Consider the following 15,227-nt stretch of genomic DNA (forward strand, 5'->3'; position numbering starts at 1 on the left):
ATTGGTATTCAAAAAGCACTGCAAATGGTACTGTGCAGTCATTTGTTATGCAAAGGACCCTGTGTAAGTCAGTGCAGTGTGATATGTCCATATTTCCTTCCCTTTGATACATGCCACATATTCCTTTTGTTAGCTTTAGGGCCAAACCAAAAACACAGCCAAAATCTGCCTGTAAAATGGAATCAGAACCAGAACCTGGCTTTTTGTTTGACTCTGAAAATATTCTGCAGTGGGGAGAGGGGGAAAAAAAGACTTTAGTGAATAATGACATGGGTACTAGGGAATATGCGCTCCTTCTTTATTCAAGGGCTTTTTGTTGCCTCCACTCTCTGATGGGCAGGCGCAGTGTTTAGGCTCCCGATGTAGATGAACCCCCATTCTACTTATTTACATTTAATACAAGAGACTGAATTAGGATGATAGAAAAGAGGGACTTGGGCATTTTTGCCCTCTAGTGATGAAAGGTGCTCCTATTTACTTCTTCCACCCTGCACCGAATGGAACTGAGTTGCTCCATAACGCTGTTGAGATAAGGAAAGCTGGGCAAAAATTTTCTGTCCAAACCTTTTTTTGGACAGAACTGGATTTTCAACTAAACCATTTTTTGTGGAAAATGTCTTCTTTGCAAGGAAAACTTCAATTTTTTTGGTTGAAAAACTGAAAAATTTTGGATGAAAACCAAAATATTTTGATTTGGAAATACAGCAGTAGTGCCTCATGGAAGTTGTAGTTGAGGTGCTTCATGCTCCTGTTCTTTTCAGTGTGCTGGGCTCCCTGGCTGGACTACATCTCCCAGGATGCACCATGGCCAGGCACTCCTATGAGGCAACATTTCCAAATTGAACTATTTTGGTTTTCAGACAGCATTTTTTGGGTTTTTTTTCAGATTTTTGACAAAAAATCTAAATTTTCCACAGGAAAGAAACCCAAACATTTTCCAGCCAGCTCTAATGATGAGTGACGTAAGGCACTCCCTTCCTCTCCTCCCCTTTGAAAAGGTGAGCACACCAGTTCTGTAGAGTTCCCAGCCCACCCCAACAAGGAGTGTGAGAGAGGTTGAGGCCAGGAATCAAAAGCCACCGATGTTAGAGGGGTTGAGCAATCCGAGCTTTACCCAACTGATTGTTTTTATTATTTTCAGAAATGTGTCCACATACGAGGTTTCGTCCTCTCAGGCCATCAGCTCCCCTCAGCGATCGAAACGTGTGAAGGAGAACACACCCCCTCGCTGTGCCATGGTGCACCACAGCCCCGCTTGCAGCACGTCTGTCACGTGTGGGTGGGGAGACGTGGCTTCCAGCACCACGCGGGAGCGGCAGCGGCAGACGATAATCATTCCCGACACACCCAGCCCTGCAGTCAGTGTCATTACAATTAGCAGTGACACCGATGAAGAAGAGGAACAGAAACATGCACCCACCAGGTGAGCGGTGATTCTGGACCCATCGGGGGGTTGGGGTGCAAGAAAGACCATCTTAGGAGATAGGGTTGGGACTCAGAGACCATCTAGATAATCTAGTCATCCACTGGGTACACAGTCTATGCTGTATGGAACAACAGTGGCGTGGAAAGCAATTCCTGGCAGTCATCCTAAAGAAACACTTGGACACGAAAGTTAGCATGATCCAGTGGTGAGGTGCTAACCTGAGACTCTGGAGAACTGGGTTAAATTCCCTGCTCTGCCATAGACTTCCTGTGTGAGCTTGGGTAATTTACTTGATCTCTTTGTGCCTCAGTAACTCCATCTATAAAATGGAGATAACACTTCCTTACCTCACAGGGCTGTTGTGAGGAGAAATATGTTCTGGATTGTGGGGTGCTCAGATACTACAGTAATGAGGGCGATATAAATACCTGAGAGAGCTTGATAGAACAAAGCAGTGAGGAACTGAGGTTTGGAGAGCAGGTGGTTCAAAATCAGATCTCTCTTTCTAAGTGATCCGTAGAATAAAAAGATTGGAGAATATCCTATCTAGTCCAATCCTCGGCATCTGTCAAGAAGACCAGACTACTACTTCTGTATACAGTGCTACTCCTAACCTAGTCTTGAAAACCTCTAAAGATTGTGTCATAAATAACTCTTTTTAGGTGAAATGAGTTGTGAGGCGGGTCTGTCCAATTCTCATGGGTGCTCTCATTACAAAAAATATCACCAGTTTTGGAACTAATTGGCATCCTACTGTCTGCCTCAGCAGGGTGGGAAAAAATGAATGGACCATGGAGATTGAATTTTCCTCTGCTCATAGAACTGATCCACCCAGTCACGGGAGATGCAGTGGTACTGGGAAGCTGCCATTGCTCTTCTTGTTCCATGGATAAAGAGAGGACTTCTTTCTCCAAGGCTCTCATTTCAGCATCTTTCCTCATATGCACACGCTCAAACCCTGAGCGCTCCAGGTTTCCCATCTGACACCAGTCGCAAAATGTCAGTCTGTTTGAGGAACTGTAGAGAAATAGCCGTGCAGATAGCTGAATAATTATAGAATCTTTATGCTGCTAACTCAGCTGGGAATTTTCTAACCCTATCCCTTCAATAATAGATCAAATTAAAGCATTTTTATTTAGAACCTGCTGCACGGCAGATTGGCCTTCAATCATCTGAGACAGCTATATCTCTGAATCTCAATGCTGTGATGATTATTAGTGGTGCACTGAAAATGTGTACAGAACAGATGAGATGGTGCCTGCCTCAATGACTTTACAACTTGTACAGAGACACTAGGCACAACAGGGCTTTATTTTCAGAGGTGCTGAGCACCCATATGATCTCAGTTGGAGTGGTGGAAGCTCAGCACCTCTCAAAATCAGGCCTATCGTGTAGCAGATGACCGGAAAGATGGATAGATCACAAAGCAGTGCAGGTTATTTTACATTTTTTTTGTAAACAATTATTATAGCACTACTGTGGTTGGTTGGTTTCACAGAAGTGTATTTAAAGAAAGGATTTGGAAGAGAGGATGGAAGTCAGGTGCAATAGGCGAACGGAGTTCTAGCCATTGGGGATATCAAGGGAGAAGGTATAAAGATGAGAACCAGAGAGAGATACGAAGGGGAGCTGAAAGGCCTGGGCGGGGAAAGAATGGAAATCAGAGAGGTGAAGAGGAGAGGATTTGTGCAGGGCCTAGACGTTCAGAACAAGAAGCCAGTGAAGGGATGCTAAGAGGAGAGTGGCTTTCTGATAAAGCAAGGTCAGGCCCTTTATTTGTAAGAATAAAGAGAATTCCACATGCTATGGGAAGAATTTCTTTCTTATCTAATGGAAATCACAGGTGTGCAAGTGAAAATTTTGAAGGTTGCCAACGGGGTGTAGCAGGCAGTCCAGGACTTGGTTTAATTCTTTTCTTCTGTGTATTGTTGATATGTGTAACTATGTATAGCCTTGTATAACTATTTTAAAATCAATAGACATTTTTAAAAATTGTTCGTCCCCACATTCTCAGAAGCAGCAAGGAGCTATAGTTTCCATGCGAAGTCCTGACTCTTTGGAAGCATGTGGTTTCCAATGTTGTCTTACAAAAGAGTGCCACCTATTGGAAACTGGTATTAACATCTTCACCAGAAATTACAAAGAGCGACGCTTGTACAATGACTTCACCACCAAGAGATCTCTAGAAGGCATTCTCAGTTCATTGTCTTTTCCAAAGAAGCTCCCCTAAGCTCAGCATCCTTAGGCTCAAAAAGATGGTCTCAGTTGTGCAGTAGTACAACATTCCTGCCAGTCCTGGAGAGAAAAGTTTAGGTCCCTCTGGTTTCCCTGGAGGAGTGAGGAAGTTCAAAACAGAGTTTAGGTTTTACAGGTTTCTTATAAATTGAGAGACTTTGCATTTTTGTATGTTTCTATACTAAAGTCCTCCAATACTATGGCAATGGGGTGAGACAGACAGACAGACAGACAGACAGACAGACTGATAGCATTCCTCACTAATAGTAGCCTGAGCTATGTCACCCCTCCATAACTTTTCATTTTGCAGGTTCTTTTAGGTATACAGCCTCAGCTGATTAAATATTTCTGAAGTTAACAGGGAAAAAATAAAACCACTTAAATATAGAACAGAAGCACAAGTGCAGCTCGGGATGAATAAATTATGGATATAAGCGAGTGAGAGAATGTGTGCGCTGCTCGTGAATGAATGACACACAGGACCGGGCCAGCGGTAATAGCAGCAGGAGGTATAATTTCACATGCTGCTAACTCTAGCGTAGCAGAGCATGGCAGGAAGAAGTGATTGAAAAGAGGGCAGCGAGGAGATGCCCTTCGTGACTTTATGTTTATAACAACAACAACAACTCCCAGCACTGAAATAAGTGGCGATTTCAGCCTTTGCATAGGATTTCATTGGTTTTGGTGGGTTTATGGCTGACCCCAGACTTTCTTTGAATAGAGTTTGTTGTGGTTCATTCTGAAATGGCAACAATTCAGAAGGCTGCAAGTTATTGGACTGTCGGAGCCAGAGAAGAGAACTGTTGTAGGCTTAGCCCTCTTACGTGCATTGGGCCTAGTCAGAACGCACCGTGATGGGGTTTATAGAGAGCTAAGGTGGTGTGGTGTAAATGCCCCTGCACCAAAAGGCCTGTTTGTGCAACAGCTGCCATTTTTGTCAACCGTAGGGCCTGAACCAGCCTCCACAGCTGGAAGCATGAGTCACTACAGTTTGCGCTAAGGAGCCAGACTCTCAAGCTGAGAGCTGGATCAGACTGTGACACATGCTGACCAGTGCATTGCATTTGCATCTTCTGCGACGTGATGTTCTCAGTTAAGAAAAGAAGATTCTGCTCGTGGAAAAACTGTCAGTCCTAAAAGCCTTAGGGTCTGCTCCTCAGTGTGTAGAGCTCTGCTTCCATGGAGCGATGCTGATTTACACCAGCTGCAGTGCCAACCCTTAGTACCTTGGCAGGTTTCACTGTTGTTTGAACAACTCACCCAACCTCTACCTTTATCTTGATCTCATCCGACACCTTACGTGTCTCTGTATCTTCCCTTTTAGCAGTGGTGTCAGTTCAGATATTTCTTAAGAGGGGGCATGTTCTGGTCCTCATCTCCACACCCAGCAGGGACCCTGTTCCTGTCCTCGTTCTTGTTCCCCACTCCCCTGGGGAGCTGGGTCTCTCCTGGCCAGAGAGCCTTCCCTCTCTCTTACCCATGCGGTGCTTTGGCTGGTGCCGCCAGGAGTTGAGTTCTTGGCAAACTGCCCTGCGCTCTGCTGTACAGGAACAGACTCCTCTAGGGCAGTGGTCCCCAAACTGTGGGGCGTGCCCAGGAACGTTCAGAGGGGAGCATGGCGGAGCCTAGGCCAGCCCCCATTGGGGCGGGGAGGGAGCGCCACGCTTCCAGCCCCGCCCTGCCTCTGGACCAGCTCCAACCCTCAGCCTTCTCCCCCCCCAGCCCTGTTCAGCCCCCAGTCCCACTCTGCATCCAGGCCTACGCCAGCCCCTGGGGAGGCAGGGAGGGAGCACCACGCTTCCAGCCCCGCCCTGCCCCCAGACCAGCTCTTCCCCCCACACCCATTCAGCCCCCAGTCCTGCTCCACCTCCAGGCCCAGCTCCACCTCCAGTCCACTCCCCTCCCCCCCCCAAAATCCGCTCTGCCTCCAGCTTCACTCCTCGCTGCTCTGCCCTCATTCCTTCTCCACTCCCAGCTCCACTTCTAGCCCCAGCTCCTCCCCCAACCCCTGCTCTGCCTTAAGCCCAAGCTCTGGTGCTGAGGAAGCCTTGGCTGTGCCGTAATGGTGGGCGAGGGGCACGGACAGATTCCCTTAATGGTAAGGCGGGGGATAGGACCGGAAAAGTTTGCGTACCACTGCACTAGGGCCAAATCACAACACCATTTGGCCAGGCTGCCCCTCTGTCTGGCTTCATATCTGCTCCCAGTGCACCAAGCGCCTTCCCTTTCCTTCTTCAAATCCCTTCTGAAACCTCCCAAAGCTTGCTGTGTTGAGCTCCTCTTGGAAAAGGGGCTTGGTTCTTTCTCTCAGCTGCACCCATGCCATTTGGATGGAAGTCCCTGGAAGCTGTCCATGCATGTTTGAGAGCACAGACGTGCTCAGTGTCTCTATATCTCTTGGGCATGAACTGTGTCTGAGTTTGATCTCACGCTCTGTAGGGCAGGGAACTTGTCTCTCTGCGCACCTGGATAAAAACACTAGGCACACACATATAATGATCTGTAATTAATAAAGTATAGTAATCTTAAAAGGCAGTTTGCACAGAAGCTGCTCTAAGAGCAGCACGGCAGTGCAGACTGGCATCCTGCCTGCAGAATGGCTACTTTGCTAATCTGTGAGGGTGCATTGCCACCCCTCTTGAGACTGCATGCATGGGCTACTATGACTGCAGCAGGGAGAGCCGCAGTCTAGGCAGCAGCTGTGAATAGATGCAGGTGTGATAGGAAGAGGCTGGGGGCCCCAGCCCGGTTCTGCTAGGCAATGTTCAGACATCTAACAAAAAGATGGCCCTGCCTTCAAGATCTCTCAGTCAAAATGGCCTAAAATATGAAAATTCTGGAATAATAAAACACACAGATTTCATGTCTAGGAAAAAATGCTCTTCCACTCCCACAGTTGAGCCCCTAGCATACCAAGCATCAGCCAGGAACAAATGTTTACAGCTCAGCCATAAAGTCCCATATGTGAGGAAGGGGCTATAAAAGAAACACAGCCAGAAACTTCTCAGTTGTCAGAGCACCGTTCACTGACTTGATTTTCCTTTCTAAAAGGTCAGAACACACAGTGTTAGAGAACATACGTCTCTCCTTCACAGGCAGCAGCGGGCAGTTGCAAAGGTCAAACATTACAGATCCTCGTAAATGTGAAATTATAGCATTTCCATTAGGCAGATGGAATATGGATGACATATTAGGCATTTTTATCATCTTAATGTTCTTTCTTGCAGCACCATATCAAAACTGTTACATCTTCCTTCAAATAAGTCGGTTGTCATTCGAAGACACACCATTATTCTTTTCATTTCAAACACAGCAGACTGTCCATCTCTTGATGGAAGAGGGGATTAAATTGAAAAATATAACAGTCTGTTACTGCAAACTCTTTAAAAGAAATCCTTACTCGTCAGAGGAGTGGATTCAATTCTGTGTTCTACTCCAGTCTTCCTTGATGATCACTTAATCTCTCTGAGCCTCAGTTCCCCATCTGTACAACAGCATCACCATTCCTCCCACCCTTTATCTGTCTTGTCTATTGAAATTGTTAGTGCTTCAGGACAGGGACTGTCTGTCACTATGTGTTTTGTACAGTGCCTAGAAGAACGAGGCCCTGATCTAGATCTGGGCTTCCGATGTGCTCCTGTAATAATCAGAAGCCCATTGAAATCTGTGGAGCTTCCCGAGTCAGGATTACTTGCCTGAGAAAGGGTTGCAGACTCAGGCACTGGATAAGTTGGTTTTTTTAAGCATACTTTTCAGTTGAAGAACAACAAATTAATAAAAGCTTTTCAAATTCAAGAAGCAAGGGGAAAGCTGGGCCGTGCCCACCCAGGAAGGCTGCTGGAAAGACTCTTTATCAGGAAAATTTGGTGAAACCAATAATGCTGCTGAAGAGGCATCACTCACTTTTTCTTGTACTGTAAAAAAAAAATAAATGAACAAATAAATAAAAATTGTCTGTTGTGCAAACTGGTCTGGAGGTCTGCAGCATTTACCTACGTTAACTTGGATACCTAGTGATGCTGGGAGAAGAGGACAAAATGCCCACCAGAGGCTGAGTCCAGAATAATCAGATCCTCTCTTGAGTTAACCTGTTGGATGGAAGGAATTGAAGTGAGCCTTAATGGGGAAAGGAATAAAGAAAAGAAGAGTGGCGCTCAAGAGGTTAAGAGATGTGCGGTTTTTTTCTATATGGTGTTTCCACTATTGAGTCTAATTACTTAGCTCTTTATACACTATCCATTTCTTTTCATCATTTTAAAAACTTCAGTTGCCATAACAACATAATGCAATCAGTGAAACATAGCAGCTATTTTCTGTAGTCAAGGTCTGTGCGCTGTCAAGGATATGAGCCATTTAAGCAAATCTTCCCCCTATCTCCCATCCCCCTCCTCTCTCTCTCTCTTTTTCTCTAAACAAGCTCATAATGGGAAGGATAAACCATCAGGAATAATTAGACACAGTAGTGGAGCGAATCCCGACAGTGCTGGTGCAGTCTAGCCTAATGAACTTCTAGCAATAATCCTAGAAATGCTGATGTTGATGTTCCTTTTTAATCACTTCTTTGATGCCATAGATAGATTAGGTGCAGCAGGACCTCGGTAATTCGCACTAATGTCAGGAGACCTGTTGCAAATTACTGAATGTTGCGAATGAAGGAGTAAGAAAATAAAACCCAAGGATTCTGCATGGTGAAATATACGTTGTTCATTTTCTTCAACTGTCCTTTCGTTTCAAGTATTTGTGGATATATACGCTCCCTGATGTATTAGTAAATATAACGTAGGATATTTTGTAATAATGGAATTTTAATCATATGAAACCTTACCGTAACATCTATTATTAAATCCTTGCTGAAGGGTGGGGGGTGATAAGATATGCAACTTAGTCTAGTGTGATCTACTGAGCTTCTCCTGCAGCTAGAGAGTAAATAGCTTGAAAATCAATCTAGCAGTCTGTCCGAGTGCTATTCTAAGCTGGGCATGTGAGGTCAATTGTAAGATCCATACTCAGGGTTTTTACTCACTCCTTGCTCAGACAAAACTCATGTGACTTCAGCAGGGGTTTGTCTGAATAGTAAAAAGTGACTTTAGGCGCACAGGATGTGGCTTAGAGGGCCCTGATCTGGCAAAGCACTGAAGCACGTGCTTAACTTTAAGCCCATGAGCATCCCCGTTGTTACAGGAGCTGGCTGAGGATGGACTGGAATGCTGATGCTCTGACAAGTCTTGCCTATTCACTTTCTTCCATGTTGTGTTTGATTTTCAGTACCCTGTCCAAACAAAGAAAAAATGTCATCAGCTGCGTCACTGTGCACGATTCGCCCTACTCTGATTCCTCCAGCAACAACAGCCCCTATTCAGTACAACACCGTGGGGCACACAATAACGGGAACACCTACGATACAAAAGGGGTACCGGAGACCCACTGTAGCGGGAACCCCCGAACTATCATTGTGCCACCACTGAAAACCCAGGCTAGTGAGGTGCTGGTAGAATGCGATAGTCTGGTACCAGGTAAATTGCATTTTTTCCCTTAAGAAATAAACAATAATCTTGGAAGAATCTCACTCTTCAGGTTCATTTAAAAAAATAGAGCCTGTGTGCCTTCCCTCCCCTAACACACCTTGCATGGCTGTTCTTGGGAGGCGTATTGCCTTCTGAATGTGTTGCACAGAGGCACTTCAATGGAGCTGGAAGGCATAAGGGCTAAGTTTGTTCTCAGTTACACCAGCGATCATCCGAGAGCAGAATTTGGCCCTTTGTGCAGAGATGGATATCAGAGGGCCCTTGCAGCTGTTTGAGCCAGACCTACCCTGTAAGGTTATACATTTACTTAAAAATGGCAAGAGTTCTTTAGATTGAAAGCATGGAAACCATTTTTCATCCAACCCTGCTAACGTTTCTGGGGAGGACAGGCTCCACTGGGCTGGGTGTGTCAGGTTTGCTCACCCACCTTCAGAGCCTCCACTGTCCTGGACGTCAGACCGTTCTCTGCGGTTCCCGCCTGCAGGGCTGGGGTCTGAGCTGTGTGATCGTCCTTTTGTTTTGTGCAGTGCCATTGCGAAGCTGTGCGCCAAGGCTCAGCGCCTGGGCTCTCCCTTGTTATCCCTCCCTATTCACTATGAGGCTGGCCAGGTTAAGGGTTTTCCTTGCTCTGCATCCCAGGCCGCTATCTTTTCCTTCTTGGCATCTGCTGCCTCACTTCCTGCTGTTCCCCAGGCAGAACACTTTCTCGCACTGCTGAAGGTTCTGTGAACCAGCCTCCAGACCCAGCTAGAGATTCACATAGTGGGGCTTCTACTGTTCCCTTTGGGGAAACAGGCAGGCCCATGTTTGTGAGTTCCCAGAGGTACTGTTGGCTAAACACCTTCCTATAGCTAGGAGGAGCCATTTTCAATGCACCCTTTCTTGTGCTTCTCCTTCCACAAGCCACTCAGAGGCGATGCAGTGAGGGAAGGGTCAGTTAGATGATGTAAGACATTTATCTAAGTACAAATGTGTTTCCTTTCCTGTCACAGTCACCACCAGTCACCACTCATCCTCCTACAAGTCCAAGTCCTCCAACATCGTGACCTCCACCAGCGGTCACTCTTCAGGGAGCTCGTCTGGAGCCATTGCCTATAGGCAGCAGCGGCCAGGACCACATTTCCAGCAGCAGCAGCCTCTTAATCTCAGCCAGGTAAGCAACCTGGGAAGGAGGCAGCAAGTAGGCCCCGCAAAAATGTGCCGTCTATCATGTACTTCGACATAGCATCTTCCTTATGTAACCCACACCTACTCAGTGTAGTGCTCTGTTGCCTTCTAGTGGTGTCAGGGCCATAGGAAGAGGTTGATGAGCTTGCTGCAGCTTTGGTTACGTCTTTCAGCACAGAGAAGAGGGGCTTATGCTTTTAGCACCAGAAGTCTCCCGGCTCAGTTCCCACTGCTAACAACCCACCCAGGGCCACAGCATTGCATGTACAAAGTATCTCAAAAGTCAAAACGTTTAACCTTGAGAGAAAGAGAGGTAACATAGACAGGCACGTCTGTGTGCTGATTATAGGGAAGAGTATAAGAAAGGGGTGTCGGGATCCATCTCAATTATAGTCAAATGTCAAGACGAAGCCTTTCAAGTGAGGTTTGAAGGGAGGGTGTGACTGGCTGTCAGGCTGGGCGACATTTCCAGTCAGGTGTGACAAGTGGAGTGAGCATACAAATTGTGACCAGCCATAGATGTAATGTAGTCAGCAGTCCATTTCCAGATCGCTTAATCTGGGCCAGGATTTAGGCAGCCTCTGTTGGGTGACAATAGGCAACGCCAGATGTTTTTGAGTCTGAGAATCGGAGAAACCCAGTGCGGCCCAGCAGTCTCAGTAAAGAATCTCCTTTGTGTTTACTCATCTGAGACCCATCTCTTCTCTATTCTGAGGACATGGCATCAGGAGGGACAGCAAAGATGCCAGGATTTCAGAGGTGGGAAGCTCTGAGAACTCCGAGGGCAGCGTTAACTTTGGTACAGAGCCAAATACAAGCAAAGCTGGTAAAGAAGGATGACATTTTCTGGCAAAAAAAAAAAGTTTCAAAATTTAGCTGAAAATATGAAAAATTTCAACCAGCTCTAAAATAAAAATGAAGGAATAAAAGTGAGTGAAAGTGGTGGAAAGGTGGAAATGATGGGATGCTGCTTCCAAAAATAAGGGTGTAGTTTGGCTGCAACATTCTGAACCCTAAAGTGTACAGGGGAAGGATTTAGGAAAATGATAAAGAGAAATTGGAAAATGGAAGCAGGTAAGATGGAGCAGTGTCATTCTTGTTTGGCAATTGTTTTCTAATTCCTATTTTCTTGGTTATTTAATATATTGACTGTCTGATTGCACAATAGTCGTAACTGATTGAGGAAACGCTTTGGTACCATCATGCAATGCAAGCAACCAGCTTAGAAAATCCCTAGTGTTTGGGAGAACATACCTTTTCTCCCCCGGCAAGAACAGAAGTTACCTTTGTTCAAGAAGTTACAGCTGATTATATGACAGTTCTGAGATAGGAAAGTCTTCAGGTCCTGTTGGGGCCTGGGGTTGGTGGGGGAGTCTTAAAAAAGTTATGCTGCCAACCAAGGAAATGAGAGCAGCAAACACCAACATTATTAACTACATACATACATAAATAAAATTGCCTCTGCCCATGCTGGACTCCAGAGCTTTCAGTTCAGTATCTTTCATCAGCATTAAATTCACTGTCAAATTTTCAAAATGCTTGGGTTGTCTGAGCCCAGACATGGATCTCGTAGTGGAAATGCTTACTGCATCCCTGGGGATCCAAGGTTGTGGAAGCCTTTATGTTAGTTGCCCTTCCAGGCAATGGGGAGTATTGCTTTGTAAAGTTCTCTAGAGAGCTGCTGTGGTGTGCCCCGGAAACATAGGCTTTGGAGGGACCCTGTGCAGACCTATGGCTTCCAAGGGAAGTTTACTGTGACGTTGAGGATTTCAGGAGGAGGGGAAAAAACACATGGGAAATTGTGACCCATGAACTTCTCAGTGCCAACTGGCAAGGGGCTTCCAAGAATCTCCTGATCCTGGTGTGTACATTCCGGTTCACCAAAGAATATCATGTGAGGTCTTTAATGAAAGCCAGGGTCATGCCGGTCTTTAGTATCATTGTGAAATGTAGGTACCGATACTACGGAAGGAGTATAAGGAGTTATGTCTGTACACTGGAAATATGTTCTAAAGCCTGTATCAAGGCAGATTTGACAGACAGGTTTTCTGTCAGACAAAAGATGTTTATCATCTTGTCTCTCTGTCGCGTGTCAATTCAGCATAGTAAGCCAACACGAAGGAAGCCCTATTTGCATATGAAATCAGTGGAGGATGTGAAATGAACAGGGAGGCACCACAGGAAGAGTAAGTCACAGGGGTTTATCCTGCCACTGGGTACAGACAATAAGCTTTGGGAGACAGCAGGAGAAGTCAAGGAAGGCACCCCTTTATCCTGCACCTAGGAAGTAATTGGGCAGGGTGGGTGATTGCATTTCTGAACAGGAGATCACAGCCACATCTGGTTGGTTGAAATGCTGCGAGAGACATGTGGGAGAAGGTTGGTATAATTCTTTAGACAGAAGGTTAGCCAGTTAAGTTTAGTCTCTAGAAATCTTGTAGCCCTTTTGGTTCCATTATCCTTACTCACTCTCTCTCTTGAATCGCGGAGGATAACCTTCTCGTTGTTTTCTATACATATGGCTTAGTGCTGTAGTATTACACAAGGAGTTGATCCTGAGTTGAATCATTCAAGCTGGTGTGGGCTCTGTTCTCTTGGGGACAGTTGACCTGGTGTTCCTAGGAGTGTTCAGTGGAGAAGGGGCCAGACACTACAGGTGAATGCTTCAAACAGCCTCCGGGGCTGGGGTGCGCCTATTGTTAACCTACAAGGCAAAGGAAGAGCTTGGATGGTGAACAGACACCTTGGCTCTGGAAGGGACTCCCAGCTCATTCCAGGGGGAGAGGAAAAGAACAACCTGTTTCCTTCTAACTGTCTTGTATCATGCTCTTTTTGTGCAGGCCCAGCAGCACATCGCAACTGATCGCACAGGGAGTCACCGGCGCCAGCAAGCCTACATCACTCCAACAATAGCTCAGGCTCCGTACTCCTTCCCACACAATAGTCCCAGCCATGGTACGGTCCACCCCCACCTGGCCGCGGCTGCAGCAGCTCACCTCCCCACCCAACCCCACCTCTATACGTACACCGCCCCTGCTGCTCTGGGCTCGACAGGCACCGTTGCTCACCTGGTGGCCTCCCAAGGGTCTGCTCGTCATGCTGTGCAGCACACCACTTACCCGGCCAGCATTGTCCACCAGGTTCCTGTCAGCATGGGCCCGCGAGTTCTGCCATCTCCCACCATCCACCCGAGTCAGTACCAGGCTCAGTTTGCCCATCAAACCTACATCAGTGCTTCTCCCGCCTCCACAGTCTACACTGGATACCCACTGAGCCCCACCAAGGTCAATCAGTACCCTTACATCTAAACACTGGAATAAGAGAGAGAGAGAGAGAAACTCGCAAAGAGGGAGTGAGGTGGCTCTTTTTATACTGAAGAACATAACAGACAATGCCATAGGAGGCACATGTAAAACTTGAATGAAGGAGACTTTAAGGAAGAAACGAGAAAGGAGAGAAGGAGAGAACTAATTCTACACTTTTTATTTAAAAAAAAAAAAGAAAGAAAAAAGAAAAAAAAAACCCAAGAAAAATAAAACAAAAATACAAAACCATTCTGCACCAAATTAGAGAGAGGGGGAAGCAGACGGACCCACGGCTGGGTCCGGTTTTTGGACCTTCACCAATAGACTTTTGAAGTTTATTTTCATCTGACAATGAGCTACGTTTAGGAATTTGTTGTCCGGAACACCTAAAACAAAATCTATTAGGTTTTTAACCCAGTACATCTACGGATTAGGGATTTATCCAGAATTTCAAAGGAATAATGCCCCATTTTTGCACTGGTCTTTGTAACCCAAAGGTGTGTGAAGTGTTTTCCATGGGGAAGGTAGAGGGAGGGTAGCGGTCAGGGTGGAGGTGGGGAGGTATGAGTGATTGTTCCATCACTCTAAATTTCAGAATTAGTACTGATTCTCTTGAAATGCGTACACACAAAACAGGACTCGCGACATTTGTCAAGATCAAAAGCATTTGGGGCTATTTTTCCTTTTCTGTGAGTACTCTGGATAAATCTCTGAGAAATTTTATTCTTAAAAAATGTCTTTAATAGTGTATGTTGGAAATCAGTTTCTTTATTTTATTTTATTTGGAAATTTTCTTTTTAATCCATAACTCTTTTAATGTAGAAATAGAATTTTAGCTGGCCCCTTGGTAGAATGTAGCACTATACAGTACGTACACCCTTTTTACTATATTGTGTTGAACTTCGATGATACCAATAGATTATTCCTCAATGTGATTGCACAAAAACAAAAAAACAAAACAAAACAAAAAAGTCAAAAAAAAAAAAAAAAAAAAAAAAAAAAAAAAAGGATATAACATAGGCATGTAACAAATGTGATTGTCCAGGTATGTATGTATGTGTGTGTGCGTGCGCAGATGCTGCCTTCTCTCTGTGGTGTGTTCCTCAGCACAGCCATTACAACTGTCACAGTCTTAGTTTTACATCATTCCCTTGTAGTGCCTTACCGAACTACAGATGCGGTTTAAGGGTTTACTTCCACTGGTACTCCTAAAAACTGACTGAGGCTAGTCAGAATTTAATCTGAGCTCTTCTTTTGTGGTGGTGTTGATTTTCTTCTTCTAGGTTATTTCTCCCCCTATCCCTTCACCCCTTTCCCCCCTTTCACTCTTAGGTCATTTACCAATGTGCAGATGCCATGAAGGCTTTTTGGGGCTGGAAGGAGAGACTCCCAGATATCTGTTTAACATTGTATGGGTTAGAAGTGACCAGATTGGTCTTGATACTCTAGTGTAGCTTTCCAAAGGGTCAAAGGTTTATTTTTGGGTCTGTTGTCTTCCCCCCACAGGAATAAAAATATTCCCCATCTGAAGTTTAATTCTCATTCTGCTGTTTGTTAACATTCTTAGAG

General features: G+C 45.5%; 1 protein-coding gene across 4 annotated transcripts in view; it reads left to right on the forward strand.

Annotated features, from left to right (window-relative positions):
- Positions 1-14,912, forward strand: part of HIPK2 (homeodomain interacting protein kinase 2) — a 167,481-nt gene extending 152,569 nt beyond the window's left edge. For all 4 annotated transcript variants that reach the window (XM_067536262.1, XM_067536265.1, XM_067536264.1 and 1 more), the window contains exons 12-15: positions 1,142-1,423; positions 8,927-9,174; positions 10,179-10,339; positions 13,194-14,912. In XM_067536262.1, coding sequence (XP_067392363.1) covers positions 1,142-1,423; positions 8,927-9,174; positions 10,179-10,339; positions 13,194-13,661 — 1,159 coding nt within the window. In that variant the 3' untranslated portion in view covers positions 13,662-14,912. The remainder of the gene's footprint in view (positions 1-1,141; positions 1,424-8,926; positions 9,175-10,178; positions 10,340-13,193) is intronic.
- The last annotated feature ends 315 nt before the right edge of the window (positions 14,913-15,227 follow it).

The sequence above is a fragment of the Emydura macquarii genome, unplaced genomic scaffold (assembly GCF_026122565.2).
Source record: "Emydura macquarii macquarii isolate MOO-44397 ecotype Brisbane River unplaced genomic scaffold, CSIRO-AGI_Emac_v2 contig_3530, whole genome shotgun sequence".
Classification (NCBI taxonomy): Eukaryota; Metazoa; Chordata; order Testudines; family Chelidae; genus Emydura; species Emydura macquarii.